The sequence below is a fragment of the Orycteropus afer genome, unplaced genomic scaffold, assembly GCF_000298275.1.
Source record: "Orycteropus afer afer isolate SDZICR_OR568_19922 unplaced genomic scaffold, OryAfe1.0 scaffold00256, whole genome shotgun sequence".
Classification (NCBI taxonomy): Eukaryota; Metazoa; Chordata; class Mammalia; order Tubulidentata; family Orycteropodidae; genus Orycteropus; species Orycteropus afer.
In genome coordinates, this window is record NW_006921843.1 from 3,519,723 (window position 1) to 3,543,212 (window position 23,490).

The window sequence follows — 23,490 nt, forward strand, 5'->3', positions numbered from 1 at the left end:
GTGCGATATTGATATTGTTCTATAATTTCCACATTCTGTGGGATCACCTTTCTTTGGAATGAGTACAAATATGGATCCAGATGATGTATAGCACTGGGGAAATCAGCTGCAAAGGACCTCTTTCAAGTGCTGAGGGCCAAAGATGTCTCCTTGAGGACAAAGGTATGCCTGACACAAGCCATGATATTTTCAGTTGCTTCATATGCATGTGTTAGCTGGACAGTGAATAAGGAAGACCGAAGAAGAATTTATGCTTTTGAGTTGTGGTGCTGAAAGTACCATTGACTGCTAACACAACTAACAAATCTGTCTTGGAGGAAGTGCAGCCAGAATGCTCCTTGGAAACAAGAATGGCCAGACTTCATCTCACCTACTCTGGTCATGTTATCAGAAGGGACCATTCCCTGGAGAAGGATATCATGCTTGGTAAGGTGGAGGGTCGACGAAAGAGGGGAAGGCCCTCAACAAGATGGATTGACACAGTGGCTGTGGTGATGGGCTCAAGTATAGCAAGGATCATGGGGTTGGTGCGGGACCGGGCAGTGTTTCCTTCCTCTGTGGATAGCGTCGCTATGACTTGGAGACGACTCGACAGCACCTAACAACATAATACACATAAACATTGTTCTATATCCTACTTTGGTGAGTAGCTAGGGTTTAGAAGCTTGCAAGTGGCCATCTAGATGACAATTGGTCTCTCCTCATCCAGAACAAAGAAGAATGAAAAACAAAAGATACATGAAAACAATTAGTCCAAGGGACTAGTGGGCCATGCACACTTCAGCCTATATGACCATGAGACCAGAACTAGATGGTGCCTGGCTCCCACTGTCAACAACTTGAAAAGGGATCAGTGCAGGAGATTCTGGACAGAATGGGAGGACAATGTGGAATAAAACTCAAAATCATTAGGGGTGGGGGAAAAAAAAAAAAAAAAAACAGGTTTGCTGGTCTGGTATAGCCTGGTGAGAACCCTGGGACTGTGGCCCCTAGTTACTCTTCAAGTCTGGTACTGAACTCACTCCTGTGGCTCCCAGCCAAATAGACAGGCATATGGGTTGAACATATATTTCTTGGAGTGATCAATCATGGGAGAACAGAAGGGCTTTGTTTACACAGTGAGACAGCTTGGTGGGGGCAAGAGTAAGTGGGAGGGAAGGACACAGGGAAGAGTTAACTATGGGAAGGAAGAGGGAAGAGAGCTGTTACAATGTGGGGAATTGTAGTCAATGTCATGAAACAAAATGTGTATAAACTGATGTATGGAAAATTACTTGATCTGTAAACTTTCACTCAAATCACAGTAAAAATTAAAATAAATAAATAAATAAAGACCAGGTTTACTGGCCTGATAGAACCTGGTGAAACCCCCAAGACTGTGGCCCCTCATTACCCTTCAGGCCTGGAATTGAACTCATTCCCATGGCTTTAAGCCAAACAATAGACAGGCATACAGGATGAACATTTACACCAGAGAGATACACTCCTTACAACGATCAATCATGGGAGAACCAAACCAAAACCAAACGCACTGCAATCAAGTTGGATCCAACTCATAGCAACCCCTCCTTGGGTTTACAAGGTGGTATCACTGCAGAAGTAGATTACCCAGCATTCCTTCTGAGGAGTGGCTAGTGTGTTTGAACCACCAGCCTTCTGGTTAGCAGGCATGGGAGAACAGAAGGGCAGTATTTGCACAGGGAGATATCTCAAGGGGCAGGAATGTATAGAAAAGAAGGACACAGGGAACTACAGAGAAGAAGTGGGAAGAGAGCTGTTACATTGTGGGGACTGCAGTCAATGTTATGAAATAAAATGTATAGACTGCTGTGTGGAAGATGAATTTTATCTGTAAACTTTCACCCACATCACAATAAAAATTTTAAAATATAAATAAATAAATATTTTTCCTTAAAAAAAATAGGGTACTTCTGATAAGATGTTATCAGTTAACATGAGGTCATACTAGAGTAGGGTAGGTCCTTATTCAGTAATAGTGGTGTCCTTAAAAAAGAGGAAAGCATGCACGGAGACAGACAGAGGATGGACACCATGTGAAGATGCCAAGGAATGCCTGGAGCTTCTAGAAGCTAGTAGAGACAAGGAAGGATCTTCTTCTAGAACCTTCAGAGAGAGTAAGGTTCTGCCAAGTCCCTGAATTCAGACCCTCTGCCTCTAGAACTGATACAATAAATTCCTGTTGTCTTAAAGCCTCCATGTTGCATGATATTTTGTTATGACAGCCTTAGGAAACAAACATAGTTCAGGGAAATAAAAGCTCTTTGTACTATGCATGCAACTTTTTTGTGAGTTTTTGATCCCTGCCAAATTTCAAAATTATAGTAAATTGGGCCATTAAAAAAAAAGAAAGAAAGAAAGAAGAAATAATAAATAGGTAGATACTGTAACAGGAGCTCTGGTGGTGTAGCGCCTAAGGCTAACCAGAAAGTTGGCAGTTCAAACCCACCAGCCACTCCTCAGAAGGAAGACTGAGCAATCTACTTCCGTAGTGATACTGCCTCAGAAACCCAAGGAGGGGTCGCTATGAGTCATATCCGACTCAACGGCAATAAGTTTGGGGGGTTTTCTGGTTTTTAGAGACTATAACAACAGCAACAGAACTGTCTATGTGATCATGAGGCATTCCTAAGATTTGCAGCCCTTGTTCTACAAGCAATTTAAGCAGTTGGCTGAGAGCTGTGTATGTGCATCACTGTTTCCCCAGACCATACCACCTGCACCTTCAAACAGGGCCTCACTGTGCTGGCTCTAGCCCCCACCTAACAGACCTCCCTTACTTCATTCTAAACATCCAAGGGGTGCTCATGAACTAGCTGAAGTGCCATCTGGGGGTCTTGGCTGTGCATTGCCACCTGGGCTGGAACTACAGATGAAGCTGTGACCTCAATGAGCTATGAAGGGTGCATTCTCAATATTTGCTTCCCTCTGGGGTAGCCATGTTGTTAAAGAACGTCAAGGTCACATTCAACTGCTCAGAATTTTTTGCGACATCAGTTTTTGGAGCCTGCTCTTGCTGAGCTTCAGACATGAGTGGGGCCCTGGCTGTGAGAGCCCAAGTGGCCTAGGAAGCATTCAGAGTCACTCCCTCCCAACTGACTCTGAGGCTTGAGGCTTAGCCCATGCCCTTTTCCATGGTGTGGAGTCTTTCCAAACGCCTCTGAGATCTTCTTAATAATGAACCCCACCAGCCTGCCAGCTGTGCCTGGGTGTACCTAGTTTCTGATAGAGAAGGCTCCAGTTCTGGAGAACTGAATGAACTGACAAGGAATCCTCCATTCCTCCTTGCCAGCCTCCCCAGAGACCAGCCGCCATGTTACTACCACAGTGGTACCTTAGGTACTGCCACCTAAGAGACCTCATCTTAGAGATGGCCAGAAACGATTACCTTCAAGTTCATGTCTCCTGGGAATGCTCAGTCCCAGGTGAGGGTGAGGTACTAGCACTTGTGCATTCGCCACTCAGTGGATAGCATGGGAGTTTGCCTCAGCTAGCAGTGATTGCAGGGACAAGGGAGCTAAAATTCCAAAGGGAAGGTATCTGACCCTGCATGGAATATTCTTTATTTTCTCCATCTTCCATTTTTGTAGAGTCTGGTAACAGGCTTGCTTTGCTTTGTTTCCTAGCGTGGACAACTCAGAGGATCCTGTCTATGAGAGTCTAGAAGAGTTCCATGTTTTTGTCCTGGCCCATATATTAAGAAGACCGATCGTTGTTGTAGCAGATACAATGCTAAGAGACTCAGGTGGAGAAGGTAAGTTCCTTAGATATATCTTATTCATGACCCAGAAAACTTAGCATTTCAGTTAAAGAGAGAGTATAACATAAGGACTGAGCTTCTAGATCTCAGAGTATTACTCTGTGAGAACAAATATCACGCTATTTGTCATCATTTCTCCCCTACTTGATGTGCTTTTCTTGCCTTATGGCAGAAAAGATCACTTTTGCCATCTCCCCTCTTATATAAATAGAATGTGGCTTAGTGATTGTTAGGGGCTGGCAAGTCCAAGATCCATAGGTTAAGAAATGCACAGAGAAAGAATGCAGAATGAAGTGAGAGTTCTGCCAAAGTATCTATTTATCATCTGGGAGCAAAACACACTCTAGGAAACTCCCTTTTCGACTGACTGACTGATTTTTTTACATTATGGAAAGTGACTGCATTACATTGCATTAGATTACATCATGGAAGTGCAACTACACTAATATTTAGTCAAACAACTAGGAACTATAGCCTAGCCAAGTTGACATACAAAATTAACCATCATGGCAACCATGAGAAATCTGGCTATGTTGAGCTGGAATTAAATCCAGAACCCCTACCCCCTACCTTACCCTCATCCATATGCTCACAGGGTAGCCTAAAGGCCAATGTTGTTGTTGTTGTTGTTATGTGCCATCAAGTCAGACCTGATTCATAGCGACCCCTCCTTGGGTTGCCGATGTGGTATCACTACGGAAGTAGATTACCCAACCTTCCTTCCAATAACACCCCTTTAATGAATACTAGCGTTTAGCCCAGCGTTGCTCACTGCTCTAGTCTCTGTCCACTCCTTCTGCAGCTATACATGTTTTAAAGAGTATCTTAGAAGATAAAAAGCATGAAAGAACTTGACAAGATTGTGATAGAAACAAGTAAAGAAGGAGCCAAGGGCTGTCCACCCCGAGCCCCAAGAACCTAGTACTGCGCATCATGGCCCTTTTATGTGTATTATCTTGTCCACCCTCACCTCTACCTCTCAAAGTGAAATGTGCCCTTCCTGTGCAGGGAACCTAAGTAATGCACACAAGTTACACAGCTGAGTTCGTGGAGGACCCTATTCAATCTCAACACGGGTATTCCTGTCGGCACTTCCTCTACTCCACCCCATGGCTCTCTGACTCCTTGAGGCCAGGGGAACTGCAGGGCCAACACTTTCTCAGGACAGGAGAGTAAAAGGAAAGTGATTAGAGGGGGTAGACCATGAGGACTGGGCCACTTATGCAATGAGTAAATTTCCTGGGTCAACCCAGTCCCTCTGCCCCAACATCCCTCTATACCACAGTCCCTCTTAGGATTTTTCATTTTCTCTTAATTTCAGTAACCAGCACTAGCCATGTTTCCTTTGGTGCCATGTCTCCCCTTTTGTTATCAGGAAATAATCATCCACAAGCAGGTCCCCATGATAGTAAATGCCAGATTTGTTGTTGTTGTTGTTATGTGCCATCGAGTCAGCCAGATAGGGAGTGACAAGTGACTCACCTTAGCCCAATAATCACTGCTGAACCAACTTTAAATCTGTGCCTTTGGAAAAAATGGGTCTTCTAGGCCATTGTACAAGTTAGGGTGCACTATCCATGTTCAATCCACAACTGCCAGAGACTTAGGTAGCATGAAGATCAGATAGATAAGGAACTGGCATATATCTGTGCTACCCGACACCACCTTCTCCTACCAGTCTCACTGCTCCCTGAGGGTCAGCTTAGCACCCATGTGGCCAGTTCAGTCTGATCCCCTGTGGTGGGGTCCACTCTTTTTTCATCCCATCTGGGGGCAGAGATGCAGTCCTTTATAAGAGACTCATCCCCTCTAGTGGGAGTCTCCTGTGGGCAGAACTGTACTAAATTATTTAGACAAAGGGAGGGCAAAGGGAAACCCTGAGAATTCATCAGAGATGTCATGGGAACTGGTTGTCCACTCATTTGACCCCCTGTGAGTAAAATAAGTGATTACAGACTCTGGGGCCAAAAGGAGGATTCTTTCTGATTAAAAAGCAGGTGCCACTTCCAACATTTCCTGAAGTTCTGTTGCCATGTGGGTTCTATGCTCTCCTTACTGCTTTTTTAAGAATAAGAAAATGAGTAACATTGTGTCCCTATCACTAGAAGATTGGATCCCCTTTTTTTTTCATTTCCCCTCTAACCTAGAACTTGCCAGCTAAAGCTGTCTGGTTTCTTCAGAATTAAGAGACAAGGTCTAAGATACAGAACAAAGAAGTTCTCAAGATGCTGTTTTAAAACAAAACAATGTTTCAGTGAACAATGAAAACCAGAAAAAAAAAAAAAAAAACCTAACTCAGTGCCATCGAGTCAATTCCAACTCATAGTGTGACCCCCTTTGGGTTTCTGAGGCAGTAAATCCTCATGGAAGTAGATTGCCCAGTCTTCCTTCCACAGAGTGGCTGGTAGGTTTGAACTGCCAACCTTCTGGTTAGCAGTCAAATGCCTTAGGCACTATGCCACCAGACCTCCTTAGTGAACAAGAAAGGGTAACTTTAGAAAAATATGTTTCCAGGCAGACATCAGTGCACCTGCATGACTTTTGGCCTCTGTATTTTCTGGCCTACCTCTCCTTCGATCACCTGGGTGGGTCACGTGGCAGCCATCCTGTTCCCAGGTGTCTAAGTTCCTAAGTGCTGCCATAATAAAAATGCCACAAGTATATTAGGAAAACAGAAATGTGTTGTCTCACAGTTCAGGAGACTAGAAGTCTGAAGTCAGGGCACTGGCTCTAGGGGAAGGTCCTTCTATGACTGTTTTAGTTTCTAGTAGCTATGGCAATCCTTGGCATTCCTAAACTTGAAGATGCACCTGCCTTGTGTATCTCTCTTCATGTGGTGCCTTCCCCTGTGTGTTTCTGTCTGTCCTGCTCTTTTTATAATTCTTAAATGATTAGATTTGGGATCCACCCTATACTAGTAATGATCACATAACATAACAAATGAAAAACCCTATTTCCAAACAGGATCGCATCCACAACTACAGGGGCCAGGACTTTAACACATATTTTGGGGGACACAATTTAGTCTACAACACTAGGCCAGCAGAACTGTGAGGTTATCACAGTGGCCACCCCTCAGCCCTATACCCTTGTCCCTAGTGTACAACTTGAAGGGGCACAGAGATGAACCAGGGAGGTAGGTGGGTCAAAGTCCCCAGGCATGCACAGGACTCAGGGACAGATAGGCCTGGCCCCTCTGAGCCTGAGTGTCCCCATCTGTCCAACAGCACCTAGCTCTCACTGCTGTGACGGTTTAATGAACTCCTGTGTGGGCATTAAGTGCCCACAGGAGAGCTCCTCTCTGCTGGGGTGAGGAGTAGCTAACCCCCCTCCCCACTCTACTCCTAGCTGTGGGGACAGCCTTCCTGGGCTCACAAGGCCCCAGGAAGATAGGGATGAATTGCTGTTCCCTCCCAGCTCCAGGCCTCCTGTTGCTACAAACCATTGTCATTGTTTGTGTCCTCAGCTTTCGCCCCAATCCCATTTGGAGGGATTTACCTGCCGTTGGAGGTCCCTCCCAACAGATGCCACTGCTCACCTCTGGTTCTAGCCTATGATCAAGCTCACTTCTCTGCCCTCGTGTCCATGGAGCAGAGAGATCAGCAAAGAGAACAAGGTAGGCCCAGTACCAGGTGGGCAGGGGGATAGGCATGGGGGGTTGGGGGGATGCAGCACCATTTAAAGGGCTCTGATTGGGCAAGGGGAACAACGGAGACCAAATTGTGGGGAATACACTGAGAAGCAACTATGTGCACACTCAGCAGTGATTGTTGCTGCTCAAACTGCCAAAATATGCATGTATGAATATTCTTTTCATTGAAAATAACATTAAAGACACTGCTTAATTTAAAATATTAAGAAAAATAATAATTCCATAATAATAATAGCTTGTGTTGTTGTTCCCTTTCAACAACATATAGTTTATATAATTTAATATATATATAGTTTATATAATATAATAAGTCTTAGATATAAGTTTAAAAAAAAAAAAAAGCCCCTCTAGAACAGAGGTCTATCTACAAAATACGGCCCATCACCAATTTTTGTAAATAAAGTTTTATTGGAACACAGCAATGCTCATTCATTTATGTGCTGTCTGTGGCTGCTTTTGCACTAACAGCAGAGTTGGTTGGGTAGTAGCCACAGAAACCACATGACCCACAAAACCTAAAATATTTACTGTATAGTTTTTGATCCCTCTTCTAAAGTAAGCTTCTAAAAGATCTGGCTTTCTGTCCAAGTCTTTACAACTGAGCTTCCTGCAAGGTGCCATTTCAGTGGTAAAAATCACCCTGCAGGCAGACCCAGCCACCAGCCACATGGGTGGCACATGTCACAGTTCCTGCCTGGTCAGACAGACTCCCGTATGGCCAGGCTTCAGTCATGTCACAAGTGTCTTTGCTGCAGAGATAGCAGTTGCTGTTTTCTCCCATTAGCTTTTTATGGGGACAGAAATGTGAATAGCTGAGAGAAAGGATAAACCTTCTTCTGGCCACTTTTATGTCTGATTTAGACAAAGATCCCTGGGAAACTAAAGGACAGCAAGATTGGCCAGTAGTCAAGGAAAATCCATGATGGCACCCCCATAGCCCTCTATTGGACAAGAAGCACAGGTGTTTGCAATTCTGACTTTCATGGTGTGTGTACAGCATGGGGAGTAAATATGGCAAGGAATCAGGACTTCCCAATGCTGACTCCTTCTTAGACAGCATTCATGAAACACACAGATGAACAAAACTCAGCTTCTTCAGTCCTCAGCAAGATTCTGCCCCAGGCCATTAGCACTTCCAGTTCTGACAGTCAAGTCAAAGAGTGAGACCTGGGACAATGTGAGAGAATCTGAAACCAAGGGGAACACACAGGGACTCTCATTGAGCCTACCTTCCTTAGGACCAATGTAGAAACAAATGGGAGGGAGGAAGCATTGTCAGGTGCAGGCCAGAGGTGGGAATCCCAGGAAGGAAGTAGAGAAATGATCTGTGTGGCCCCATGTGATGAAGCAGCAAATTCTATATTATTTAAAAACTTTAACTTCAAAGAAAAATATGTGATCAGTAAGAAATGTTTTTGCCTTTACTGCTCTTTCTTAATTTTTTAGCCATAGTACTGGCTTCTCTGCTTTGGGTTTTTGCTCTTCTCAGGCTTAGCGCAGGTCTTAGGAGAGACAAGAATGACCTTACTCAGGACCTGGAATCCAGGCCAGCATCTGGACACTCTGTCCAGGTCCCTGAAAGATATCAGTGGTCAGAGAAAACTGCTCTGCTAGAGAAAGATAATGGCATGTTTGTGAAGTACCTGCTACATGCAGACTTCGGGCCCCCACCTCAGGAGAGAGACAGGTAAGACCACCAGACACCACAGCACAAGGCAGGGTGCAGCCCAATCAGGCTTGAGCTCCCTTTGGGAGGGGATCATAAGAAGAACAATTAATCCAGTTGAAAGGACTGGGTGAATGTGAAAAAAAAATAAATAAATAAGTAGAGGGGACTAGTCCCAGGGCTGAGTACCAGGGACCAAATGAACTTCAGCAATGGTGCCAGGGGAAGGGAAGGTGCTCATTGTGCCTTGGAGCTGCCCTAGCTCCACAGAGCTGACACATTAGGATAAGGGGATGTCAGTGGAGCTTGGAAGGAGCTCTGGAATCATCTGCTGGTCCAGCCCCCAGTGGTTCCCTGGCAGGAAGGAACCACTTGGGTCACCTGGCCAAACGGGCATAGGTAGAACTGGAATACAGTGTTGACCTTACCTGGTGCTTGTCCAACATCAGTTTGAACCTTCAGAGTAGACAAAAGGGAATAAGCCCCTCTCTGGTGACAGACAAAAGTGCACTCCAGCCATCCTTGCTGTTCTTGGGCCCCAGGAGAAGGCTGAGAGGAGAGATGTAGCCCAGGGACTGCTCCCACCTGCTCTCCTCTACCCCATCCCCACCATCTGCCTTCATGCCATCTCTTCCTTCACCCCAGGAGCAGCATGGCTCCCTCTCATTCCTGGCATGGTGGCCAAATGCAGCACAGCATCCGAGTATCCTCTGGATAATTTCTACTTTCTCAGCCAGACACTCTGCCCCGTGAGAGTATGGTAACTAATGAGGTGATGTCTTACTGCTGCCAGCATTTAGATAACCAGCATGAACTGTTGCTCAGCAAGTGTCTGGGTAGCCCTTCTACCTATAAACACTATTTGTGGGAGACACGTAAACACAGGTGCTTATAATCTGATGCTAGGGCCACAGGAACAAAGGGCAACCTGGGTAACCTGGGGTGATAGCACTGTCCAGAGAAGGCAGCACCTCCAGGCCCAGCTCCACAGGGGAGCTAAGCATAGAAGAGGGAGTCCAATGCAGGAGACACCATTTGCTTTGGGAAGTTGCAAATTAGAAGGCATTGCTATGTAAAGGGGAAGGAGGGGACATTCCATATGGCAGAGCCTAAGAATCCATTCAAAAAGCAGAATTTCTGGGTTCAAGTTATCCATCCTTAGAGTTCTACCTCAGTTTGTCTTCATAAGTTTCTTGACCAATGGACTCTGGTCAGATGGGCTAGTAGCTTACTAGTGTGTTTGCCCTTGCCCCTCCACTGCTAATTGATCATAGGTTTCCAGAGGCCCCTTAACAATCGATGCTGAATTTTTTATAAAGTAATATTCTGCAAGTTCTAGTTGGTCCCATTCCCCAGCAGGTGTTTGGACCAAAGTCAATCTCCACAGTTCCACTCAGGGAAGAAGGGTTCCTTATGGGTGGCCCAGCAGAAGCCACTCCAGGTAGAGACTCAAGGGGAAAAGGGTAGAACTGCTAGTCATGCAGCCAACGGTCTGAAAACTACCCAGGTGCCAGGCAGCCCCTAAAGCTAGACCTTGGGCCAGGGATAGTGGCCTGTATTTAGTGGGACAGACCATGGCTGACAGCCAGGGAAGACTAGATCTTAGCTCTACATGTACCCTATGTGAGCAGCATGCCTATCCTGTGCTGACCCTCCCAGGTAGACTGTGGGGCTAATGGGCACGCCACCCCATTTAATGACCAGATGTTGGAAGCCATCAATCATCAATGGTTGTTTCTGTTCTTCTTTCTTCACACCCCTCTTACATTAAATAGGTGAAGAAATTGATGTGCACACAGGTGTTGGGATGTCCCAAATTCCAGTGCGTTAGAGCCAGGCTGAGGCCTGGAGCCCAGGTCTTCAAACCCTCCGGCCATGAACAATGGTCTCTCCTACAGTGAGAGGCACAAACAGAATGGCTGAGCCCCACATTGAGGCCTGGGCAGTGGCCATGATGAGGCCTGTGGATACAGGCCCAGGCAGCTGTCAACCTGCCCCTTGCTTTAGAAACTGGCCTCGCATGTCTCTTTCCTGTTAAAAAGAAGAAGAGTCCCCTTCATAAGAATATTTTGTAAACTTTGTGAGTGTTTTTGGGGATGATTTTTGGTGAAACAATGTTTGAGGCTTATAGCACATAGTCTGTGTGGAAACCCTGCTTCCCTGTACAGACCCTCCAACAAGAGGGTTCCAGTACTTTCTGGCTCCACCTCCTAGGTCTTCTTCTCAGTAGCCTTCTCCTCCATGGATTGGGGAGCTGGGCCCAACCCCTGAAGGCTTGGACAAATGGGCCTCTAGGCCACTGTGGTGATTATGTTTGTGTGTCAGCTTGACTGGGCCTGGTTGAGTGGCTGGACAACTGGTGGTAATTATTCCCTATGATGAGACTGGCAATCAACTCCATGGTGGGATCTACCACAAACAGGTGAGTAGCTGCCTTTGGGATGTGGTCTGCTTCCTGTATATAAGGAGAAGCCTTAGGGCTAGTCTCTAGCTTATGGCACCTTGAACCCCGCATGTAGCTCTGTCATTGTTCAGCAGCCTGCCCTGCTGTACCGACCTTGGGACTTACAATGGACTTGAATTAATGGCCTGCCATGTGATTTGGTAATATTGGGACTGTGCCTTTTTACTTGTCAACCTTGGGCTTGGCAGCCTTAGCAGCCAGCAGCTGAGTGAAGAAAAGCCTCTAGCTTCAGTGGGCCAGGAGCTGGAGGCAGAGCTGAACCCTAAGGCTGAGGGGCTTTCACATAGCCCCTAGAGCCTGGCACTTTGAACTTGGACTTAAAGCCTCCAAACTGTAAAAGAATAAACTCCTGTTTGTTAAGGCCATCCCATTTGTGGTATATTCTTGTCAGAGCGGCACTAGGTAACCAGAACAGCCACCATGGCAGCAAATGGCCATGAGCGGCTCTCCATAAGCTCAGGGGCTACCTCAGTGCTTTTCCACTGAGTAATTGTGTCCGTTTGTGCAGAAACAAATCAGTTAAGCAGAGGTGGGAGGTAGTTCATTGAAACACAGACCCTTAGAAAGAACTCAAAATCATCTAGGTTGCATAGGACTTCCTGGGCACAGGCACTGTTCTAAGTGCTTCCCAGAGGTTAACTCATTGAACCCTCCCTTTAGCCATACTTCACCGATAAGAAACTGAGGAAGAAAGGGCTGCCCCAGGGGAGTGGTCACAGCAGTGAAAGACGCTGGAACAGGTTTGTATGGTAGATGGTATGGTGTCCAAAGAGGACCACTGGCCAAAGACCATGGAGATAGAAAACATGCATTTTTCCCAGGGAGGAGTCCCGGAAGACTGGTTTAGATAAAACAGCATTTTAAACCTGGTGATTCATGAACCTTCAGGGTTTAAGGAGGTATGGTTCATTTTGCCTAATGAAAGGCTTTAATTTCACTTGATCCTATTCTTATTTTTGAAAAATCAATATATAAGGTAATTATTTAAACAGCTTTCTCTGACTAAATTCAAACTGTGGGATCCTCTGGGATGTATCCAGTAGGCCACACAGGGGTCATGTGCTTCCTACCCTCTCTTGAGGTATGGCTCAGAAATCCAGAAAGTGTCTGTCTTAGTTATTTAGTGCTGCTATAACAGAAATACCACAAGTATTTGGTATGGCTTGATCAAACAGAAATTCATTCTTTCACAGTTAGAAGGCTAAAAGTCCAAATTCAGAGCACTAGCTCTAGGCGGGGGACTCTCTGTGTCTTCTGGTCCTAGGAGGATGCCAGCACAGGGAGCCTGGGTCCAAAGGATGCGCTCCACTCCCAGCTTTTCTTTCTTGATGGTAGTACATCCCCCTTTCTCTGCTCTCTTCTTTCTCTTTTTTATCTCTTGTAAGATAAAAGTTATTACAGGACACACCCAGGGAAATTCCCCTTATATGGGATCAGTACTTTGACAGGATTAAGGGTGCTGCATCGCACCCTAATCCTTCTACAACACATCAGATCATATCATGGAGGATCATTCCATAACTGCCAAACCATTGAGAATCATGTCCCAGCCCATTTGACACATATTTTGAGGGGGATACATTTCAATCCATGACAGCAGCATATTGGCAGCCCTTAAGGGACCACTGGTTATAGAGATAAGAGGCAGAGATGATGACTCAAACTGGAGCCTGGACAGCAATGCACGCTCAGCCCTCACAATAGCCCTAGACTTCTAAGACCCAGCTTCTGGTGGGGCCAGGAATCTTTGGCATTCTTTGACCTGAAGATATGTCTCTCCAGTCTCTGCCTTTGCCATCACATGGCATTTTCCCTTAGTGCCTGTACTGTATCTCTTCTATTCTTCTATGTGAAGGACACCAATTATATTGGATTAGGGCCTAATCTAATGAGCGAGCCAGGCACACAGGGCAGATAGGTGTTTGGAGTGCCCAGGGCAGGCCGGATAAGTGAGCTCAGGCCAGGTGGGTGTTTGGAGCACTCAGCAGAGAACAGGAAGTGAGCAGAGTGGTTTGGAACAACTAAGGGAGACAGACTAGTCTGTCAGTTTGTTGTACTATGGTGGCCTGCATGTTGCTGTGAGGCTGGAGGCTATGCCACCAGTGTTTCAAATGCCACCAGGGTTACCCATGGTGGACAGGTTTCAGCAGAGCCTCCAGACTACAGACCCAGAAGAAGGAAGACATCATCTACTTCTCAAAGTATTGGCCACTGAAAACATTATTAATAGCAATGAAACACTGTCGGATAAAATACTGGAAAACTTTATGAATAGCCCTGAAACACTGTCCGATATAGTGCCGGAAGATGAGCCTCTCAGGTAGGAAGGCATTGAAAATACTACCAGGGAAGAGCTGCCTGCTCAGAGTAGAGTCGACCTTAATGAAATGGATAGAGTAAAGTTTTCAGGACCTCCATTTGCTGATGTGTGGCACATCTCAAGATAAGAAGAAACAGCGGCAAATATCCATTAATAATTGGAACATGGAATGTATGAAGTATGAATCTAGGAAAATTGGAAGTTGTCAAAAATGAAATGGAATGCATGAAAATCAATATCCTAGGCATTAGTTGAGCTGAAATGAACTAGTTTTGGCCATTTTTAATCAGAAAAGCATATGATCTATTACTCTGTGAATGAAAAAGAGGAATGGCATGGCATTCATCATCACAAAGAATGTATCAAGATCTATCCTGAAGTACAGTGCTGTCAGAGATAGGCTAATATCCATATATCTACAAAGAAGACCAATTAATGCTACTGTTGTTCAAATCTACACACAAACCACCAAAGCCAAAGATGAGGAAACTGAAAATTTTTACCATCTTCTGCAGTCTGAAATTGACCAAACATGCAATCAAGATGTGCTGATAATCACTGGTGATTGGAATGCAAAAGTTGGAAACAAAGAAGAATCACTGATAGTTGTAAAATATGGCCTTAGTGATAGAAATAATGCTGAAGATTGCATGATAGATTTTGCAAGACCAATGACTTATTCATTGCAAATACCTTTTTTCAACAACACAAACGGCAGCTATACCCATGGACTCTGCCAGATGGAGTATGTAGGAATCAGATTGACTACATCTGTGTCAAGAGGCAATGGAGAAGCTCATTATCTTTAGCCAAAACAAGGCCAGGAGCTGATTGTGGAACAGACCATCAACTACTCATATGCAAGTTGAAGTGGAAGCTGAAAATAATTAAAAGAAGTTCATGAGAGCCAAAATATGACCTTGATTATATCCTTCCTGAATTTAGAGACCATCTAAAGAACAGATTTGATGCATTAAACACCAATGACTGCAAGCCACAGGACTTGTTGGATGACATCAAGAACATCATCCATGAAGAAAGCAAAAAGTCATTAAAAAGACAGGAAAGGAAGAAAAGACCAAAATGGATGTCAGAAGAGACTCTAAAACTTGCCCTTGAACAAAGAGTACCTAAAGAAAAAAGAAGAAATGACAAGATAAAAGAGCTAAACAGAAGATTTAAAAGAACAGCTCGAGAAGACAAAGTCAAGTATTATGAAATGTGCAAAGACCTGGAGTTAGAAAAACAAAAGGGAAGAAAATGCTCAGCTGAAAGAACTGAGGAAAAAAAATAAGCCTCAAGTTGCAATATTGAAAGATTCTATGGGCAATATATTGAATGATGCAGGAAACATCAAAAGAAGAGGAAAGGAATACACAGAGTCACAATACCAAAAAGAATTGGTCGATGTTCCTCCATTTCAGGAGGTAGCATTTGATCAAGAACGAATGGTATTGAAGGAAGAAGTCAAAGCTGCACTGAAGGAACTGGCAAAAAACAAAGCTCCAGGAATTGATGAAATACCCATTGAGATGTCTCAACAAAATGGAAGCTGTTCTGGAGGCAAAAACTCAGCTATTCCAAGAGATTTGGAAAACAGCTGCTTCACAAACTGACTGGAAGAGATCCATATTTGTACCCATTCCAAAGAAAAGGGATCCCACAGAATGTGGAAATTATCAAACAATATCATTAATATCACATGCAAGTAAAATCTTACTGAAGATAATTCAAAAATGGTTGCAGCAGTATATTGGCAGAGAACTTCCAGAAATGCAAGCTGGATTGAGAAGGGGATATGGAGCAAGGGATATCATAGCTGATGTCTGATGGATCTTGGCTGAAAGCAAAGAATACCACAAAGATGTTTACTTGAGTTTTATTGACTATGCAAAAGCATTCGATTGTGTGGATCATAACAAATTATGGATAACACTGAGAAGAATGGGAATTTCAGAACACTTTATTGTATTCATGAGGAACCTTTACATAGACCAGGATGCTGTTGTTCAAGCAGAACAGGGGTTTACTGCATGATTTAAAATCAGGTAGGGAGTGCGTCAGGGTTGTATCCTTCCACCACACTTATTCAATCTGTATGCTGAGCAAATAATCTGAGAAGCTGGACTATATGAAGAACGTGGCATCAGGATTGGAAGAAGACTCATTAACAACCTGTGATACACACACAAATTTTGCTTGCTGAAAGTAAGGATGACTTGAAGCACTTACTGATCAAAATTGAAGACTATAGTCTGCAGTATGGTTTATACCTCAATATAAAGATAACAAAATTCCTCACAACTGGACCAATAAGCAGCATCACAATAAATGGAGAAAAGATTGAAGTTGTCAAAGATTCACATTACTTGGTTCCACAGTCAACACCAATGGAATCAGCAGTCAAGATGTCAGATGACATATTGTATTAGGCAAATCTGCTGCAAAAGACTACTTTATTGTTATTGGTCCAAAAATCAACTTTTGGTTTCATTATTTTTTTTTTCCTGTTATGTTTCTGATTCTTTGATTTCTGCTTGTATCATTATTATTTTCCTCCTTGTATTTGTTTTGGGTTTATTTATTATTATTTTTCTAGTTTCTTAAAGTAGAAATTTAAGTTACTGATTTGAGACCTTTTTTCTTACCTAATATAAGCATATTAATACTATAAATTTTCCTCTAAGTACTTTCTTTAGCTGCAACTTTGATATATTTTCATTTTCATTCAGTTCAAAATACTTTTTAATTCCTCTTGATACTTCCTCTTCCACTCATGGATTATTTAGAAGCATGTTGTTTAATTTCCAAATATTTGAGGATTCTCCAAGTATCTTTCTTTATTGACCTGTAGTTTCATTCAGTTATGGACTGAGAACAACTGTGTGGTTTTTATTCTTTTAAATCTACTAAGGTTTGTTTTAAAACTGACAGTATGTTCATCTTGGTGAATATCCCATATATACTTGAAAAGGTGTATTCTGTTTTGGGGTTTTATAAATGTCAATTAATTCATATTTGTTGATAGTGTTGTTCAAGTCTTGTATATCCTTATGATTTTATGTCTACTTGTTCTGTCAATTACTGATAGTAGAATGTTGAAGTCTCCAACTACATTGGTTTTATCAATTTCTCTTCCCATTTGTGTTAGTATTTCTATCATGTATTTTGAAGCTCTGTTAGGAGTATGCACACACAGGATTCTATTGTCTTCTTGCAAAATCGACTCTTTTATCATTATGTAATGTCCCTCTTCCTCTCTGGTAATAATTTTCTATTGTAAAGTCTACTTTGATCATTAATAGAACTACTCCAGTTTACTTTTTATTAGTGAATACCATTTAATCTGTACATATATTTATATTTATAGTGTGTTTCTTGCTTTTTTTATCCATTCTGACAATTTTGTCTTTAAATTGGTGTGTTTTGACCATTTACATTTAATGATATAACTATATGGTTGGATTTAAACCTACTATCTTGCTTGCCCCTATTTGCCTCATTTATTCTTTGGCTTGTCTTCTCATCAACCACCTCTTCTCTTTTGCTGCCTTCTTTTGAGTTAATTGAACTTTCTGATGGTTCCATTTTATCTCCACTATTGACTTCTTGTTGTTAGGTGTTGTCAATCAGCTCCAACTCATAGTAATCCTATGTACAATAGAACAAAACACTGCCTGGTCCTGTGCCATCCTCACAATCCTTGCTATGCTTGAACCCATCACAGCACCCCCTGTGTCAATACATCTCATTGAGGGTCTTTTCCTCTTTCACTTACCCTCTACTTTACCAAACATTTTCCTTCTCCAGGAACTGGTCATTTCTGACAACATGACCAAAGTATGTGAGATGAAGTCTGGTCATTCCTGCTTCTAAAGAACATTCCAGCTGTACTTCTTCCAAGACAGATTTGCTGGTTCTTCTAGCAGCCCATGGTAATTTCAGTATTCTTCACCAATACCACATTTCAAATGCATCAATTCTTCTTCAGTCTTCCTTATTCATTGTCCAGCTTTCACATGCATATGAAGCTACTGAAAATACCATGGCTTGGGTCAGGCACATGTTAGTCTTCAAAGTGACATTTTTGCTCTTTAACCCTTTAAATAGGTCTTTTGCAGCAGATTTGCCCAGTGCAATATGTCATGTGATTTCTTCACTGCTGCTTCCGTGGGCGTTGATTGTGGATCCAAGTAAAATGAAATCCCTGACAACTTCAATCCGTTCTCCATTTATCAATATGCTATTTACTGGTCCAGTTGTGAGGATTTTGTTTTGTTTTGTTTTCCTTATGTTGAGGTTAATGCATACTGAAGACTGCAATATTTGATCTTCATCAGTAAATGCTTCAAATCTTCTTCACTTTCAGCAGAAAAGGTTGTGTCATCAGCATATTGCAGGTTATGCAACTATTGATTTATTATTATACCTCTGTTATACCTAAGGCTTACAATAAACAACTTTAATTAATCAGATTATACGTTCAAGGGGGAGCTCTGGTAGCATAGGGCCTAAGGCACTTGACTGTTAACCAGGAGGCTGGTAGTTCAAACCCACCAGCCACTCCTCGGAAGGAAGGTTGGGCAATCTACATCTGTAGTGATACTGCCTCGGAAACCCAAGGAAGGGTCGCTATGAGTCAGGTCCAACTCAATGGCACATAACAACAACAACATATGTTCAAGTAATATTCTACTTCACATGTTGTATAAAGATCTTACAACAAAGTATTCCCAATCCCTCTCTCCCATCTTTGTACTATCATTATCATATATTTTACTTTTATATATGCAATAAACACATAATGCATTGTGGTTCTCTTTGCTCAGAAAAGAGGCCCTGATGGTGTAAGGTATTTGATTGCTAACCAGAAGGTTGGTGGTTCAAACCCACCAGCTTCTCTGTGGGAGGAAGATTAGGCAAGCTGTAAAGATTTACAGCCTTGGAAACTCAAGGGGGGTCAGTATGAGTCAAAAGTGACTCAATGGCAGTGGTATTGGTTTGGTTTTGCTTTAGATAGTCAGGTATCTCAGTGCAATTAAAAGGGATGAATTTCATTTTCATTTCATTTATTCATTCTCCAGCACTCTTCATTTGTTTATGTAAATCCAAGTTTATATTGGTATCACATTCTTTCTGCCAGAATTTTCTTTAACATTTCCTGTGGTGCAGTTCAGCAGGCAATACATTTTTTTCATTTTTGTTTGAGAAAATTTTTATGTCTCCTTCACATTTCCAAGATACTTTTGCTGAGTATAGAATTCTGGATTAAATGGGTTTTTTTTTTGGTTTGTTTGTTTGTTTTGTTTTGTTTTTCCAGCACTTCAAATATGCCATTCTATTGTCTTCTAGATTACCTATTTTATCATAAGAAGTCTGCTTAATTTTTTCTTTGTTTCTCTGTGTGTAATGGATTTTTTTTTCCCTGCCTGCCTTCAAGATTTTTTCTTTTTCTTTGGTTTTCAGCAATTTGAATATGCTATATCTGAGGGAATTTTTGTTTGTTTTTTTTTTCCTGCTTGATATTTTCTGTTCTCATAGCTTCTTGGATCTGTGGTTTGGTGTTTGTCATTGATTTTGAAAATTCCCAGCCATTATTTCTTTAATGTTTCTTCTGCTTTGTTCTCTCTTTATTCTTCTAGGATTCCATTTACATAAATCTTAGGCTGTTTGATATTGTCCCACAGATTTTAGATGTTGTGTCCCATTCTATTTCTCCCATCCCCATTCTTTTTTCCTCTTTGTGTTTAAAATTGAGTAATTTCTGTGGACCTGTTTGAAGTTCACAGATTCTTTCTTCAGGTACGTAAAGTTTACTAATCAGCCCCTCAAGTCATTCTTTACCACTACTACAGGGGCAAGGAGGCTGCATCTTTTGACCTCCTCTAACCCCACAAGAGGAGAACAGAATAACCATCAGTAGCCCAAGGCCTATTCTTGTGAGGTCAGACATGCTGCCTCCCTCCAACCTTTTCACCGGCCCTGAGACCAACCTTTCCTCCCACAGCACTCACCACCTCTCTGCTGGGCTCAATAATTCACTGCAGTGGCTACACAGAACTCACAGATTATGGGGTTTATTAAGGAAGCACCAGGCTACAATTCAAGTTCAGGAACAACGCTCAGTCTCTCTCATTCCGTCTATCAGCCAACAGTCTCTCACAGTCTCTCTCCCAGCAGTGCATGTCTCTTAGTTCCTCTCAGCAATGTATGTCTCTCAGTGTCTCTTTCTCAGCATGTGTCTCTCAGGAGTATGTTTCTCTCAGCAGCACATCTTTCGCAGCCAGCAGTCAGAGACTTCCTCTGCCTCTGGGAGGCCTCCTTTTGAGCCTGGCAGAGTGCCCAAACTAACCAATCATAACATCAGAAAACTAAGCACCTGAGAAAGCGAACTTCCCAGAACATTGCTTTGTGCCACTCTCAACAGAAATATCCCAGGTGGATAACTTTAATAATCAGGAGCTCCTCAGTTGCTCACAGCAAATTCCACCATGGAGTTTACAAAGACTTATGGCTAGAAAAGCCATATGAGGTAATTTACTATACCACAACCACTTTTGTGTGTGTGGTGTTGGTTTTATTTTGTTTTTCCATTTCTAGTCTTTCCATTTGATTCTTTCTTATATATTTCATCTCTCTGCTGAAATTAACCATCAAATCCTACATGGTATCTACATTTTCTATTAGAACTTTTAACTTATTAGTTATTTTAAATTCCCTGTCTTATAGCTTCAACATCTGTCATATCCAAGTCTTGTTCTAGCAATAGATTTTTTTTATTTTCTTATGCCTCATGATTTTTTATTGAAAGACAACATGTTTTGTGAAGGGCAATAAAGGCTGAGGTAATTAGTTTTTTATTACTGGAAATAGGCATGCATGCCTTGCTAGGGCTTTACTCTTGATATTGGAACCCATCTAGTCGGGACTTGGGAGTTCTGGCAGCATAATGCCTAAGGCACTTGACTGCTAACCATAGGGCTGGCAGTTCAAACCCACCAGCCACTCTTCGGAAAGAAGATTGGGCAATCTTCTTGCATAGATCAGCCCTCCTGCCCCTCATAACTGTAGTTCCGTTCCCAGCATATTTTCCTGTCCCTCTTCCAGGGATAGAGTTTTTTCCTGTTCTCTCCCACCAGCTTCCATGGGGGAAATGCCCCCATACACTAACCAAAAACCAAACTCACTGCCATTGAATCTGTTCCAACTCAAAGCAACCCCTTTTGGGTTTCCAAGGTGGTAAATCTTTACAGAAGTAGACTACCCAGTCTTCCTTCTGCAGAATGGCTGGTGGGTTTGAACAGCCAACCTTCTGGTTAGCAGTCAAATGCCTTAGGCACTATGCCACCAGAGCTCCTTAACAAATCTATTATCCTTCCCTCTGCAAATTAAGATTTTGTTCCCTAGAGGAAAAGGGAGAGTCTGTGAAAGACACTTTCTCATATTCTTGCTGGTCTTTTGGGTGAGCACATAGATTCATGAAGAGGAGTCTACAAATGTGTGTGAATTTCCTTTATATCTGTGCTTCCCAATATATATTTCTTTACTAGCCTACACTCTTCTTTTGTTAATTTGTTAATAATTTCAGCTGAAGTCTTCTTACTGGTATCTGGTTTAGTATGCCCCAGGTAAGCCAGTGCTTATAACTGTCTCTTTTTCTTTTTCTTTTTGGTGAAAGTTTGCATAGCAAATTAATTTTCCATTCAACAATTCATACACATTTTGTGACATTCATTGTAATCTCCACAATATAACAGCACTCTTCCCCTTCCTTCCCGTGTTTACCATTTCCATCCATCCTTCTTTCCTATCCCTTCTGAGCTTTATTGCTGGGCAAATGTTGCCCTTCTGATTGCATATATTTGGTTGTTCCAAAGAGTACATACATCCCTGGTGTTATTATTCACTTTAGGCCTCTTTGTTGTTAGTTGAAAATGGAGCCATAGGAGTGAGTATGGTTCTAGTCCTGAAGGGTAACTAAGGGCCATAATCTCGGGGGTTCCACCACTCTGTATCCAACCAGTAAGTCTTTCAGTTTTGTCTCATTTTTCTCCCACTCTATCCAGGACCTCCTATTGTGATCCCTTTCAAAGTAGTCAGCAGTGGTAGTTGGGTACCTAGTTCCTCTAATCTCTAATCTTCTAATCTCTAATCTTCTAATCTCTAGGTCATGGAGGTCCATGTGATCCATTAGTCCTTTGGACTAATTGTTTCCATGTGTCATTGCTTTTCTTCACCATTCTTTGCCCAGACACAGACCAATAGTTGCACCTAAATATCTGTCTGTTTTTATAGATACCTGTCTTTCCTTAGATTTCAGGTTAGTTGGAGGCACTGTGACTTCAACTAACAGGTTAAAGTTGTGAATTTGCAGCTTGCCTGGTTTTTTGTAATTTTTGCTATAATGGGAGCAATGCTCTTACAGTGTCCTTTACCCCAAGCAGAAACCAGAAATTGCCACTCCTTTTTTAAAAATTAAGTACTCAAAATATACTCAGGCTAACTTGAGATGGTACCTATATGCTTCCTGTCATAGTGCCTAAGACAACTGACTGTTAACCAGAAGGCTAGCGGTTCAGACCCACCAGCCACTCCTCAGAAGGAAGACTGGGCAATCTACTTCCGTAGTGAAGGAAACCCAAGAAAGGGTCGCTATAAGTCAGATCCAACTCGATGGCAGTGAGTTGGGTGGTTTATTTTTTGTGTTTTTTTTTTCTTTTTTCCCACAACAACAACAAAAATCCCAGGCTTATTTTGAAAAGCATTTGCTGTTATTGACATGTATCACCAGAGGCAAGCAGCTATGCTGTTAAACCAGACAAGGCCAAGTTTCCAACAGGGAATAGTAAACACATAAAGATAGAAGCAAAGGCATCCAAAGCAGCTGATGATCAGAAGGGCCAATTTCTGAGTCCTCCCTACTATACAAGCCCTGTGGCGCCAGCCTCACCAATGGGCCATAGTATGTTTGTTGTTGTTGTTGTCAGCCTCAGTCAAGTTGGTGTCCAACTCACAATGACCCACAACAGAACATAACACTGCCCAATCCTGCACCATCCCCATGATGGTTGCAGACCAAATGCTGGGATCCATAGAGTTTTCATTGGCTGATTTTCAGAAGTAGATCACCAGGCCTTTCTTCTAGTCCATCTTAAGTCTAGAAGCTCTGCTGAAATCTTTTCAACATCAGAGCAACACACAACCTCCACTGACAAGACTGGTGGTACCTGTGTGTGAGGTGCATTGGCCAGGAATCAAACCTGGGTCTCCTGTGTGGAAGGCAAGAATGCTAACACTGAACCACCATTACCCTATTCTGTAAGAAGAGGCCTTCCTTTTAGCACTTGAGTGTCTTCAGGTATGACCAGGCATGCTTCTACAGCCTCTCCCAGTACCTGGCCTTCACTAAGATCCAGGCTAAGAGGCTAACACCAGCTTTGGACCTTTCCAGATGGGGCATCAGCACCTTCAGGTGTACTCAACTTCCACTCAGCAGTGGGCAGCTCAAGCCACTGGTTCAAGCCCAGCTACTGAGGGTAGATAACTCCCAGATTCTCCTCATGATTGGAAGTTAAGTTAGTGGGTTATTCTGAAACAAATAAACCAAAAT

The 23,490-nt window shown here is 42.8% G+C and overlaps 1 protein-coding gene across 1 annotated transcript in view; it reads left to right on the top strand.

Moving 5' to 3' along the window:
- OTUD7A (OTU deubiquitinase 7A) overlaps positions 1-23,490 on the top strand; it is a 368,297-nt gene that overhangs the window by 338,169 nt on the left and 6,638 nt on the right. The window contains exons 7-8 of the mRNA XM_042782189.1: positions 3,645-3,772; positions 7,245-7,394. Of these exons, the coding sequence (XP_042638123.1) occupies positions 3,645-3,772; positions 7,245-7,394 (278 nt within the window). The remainder of the gene's footprint in view (positions 1-3,644; positions 3,773-7,244; positions 7,395-23,490) is intronic.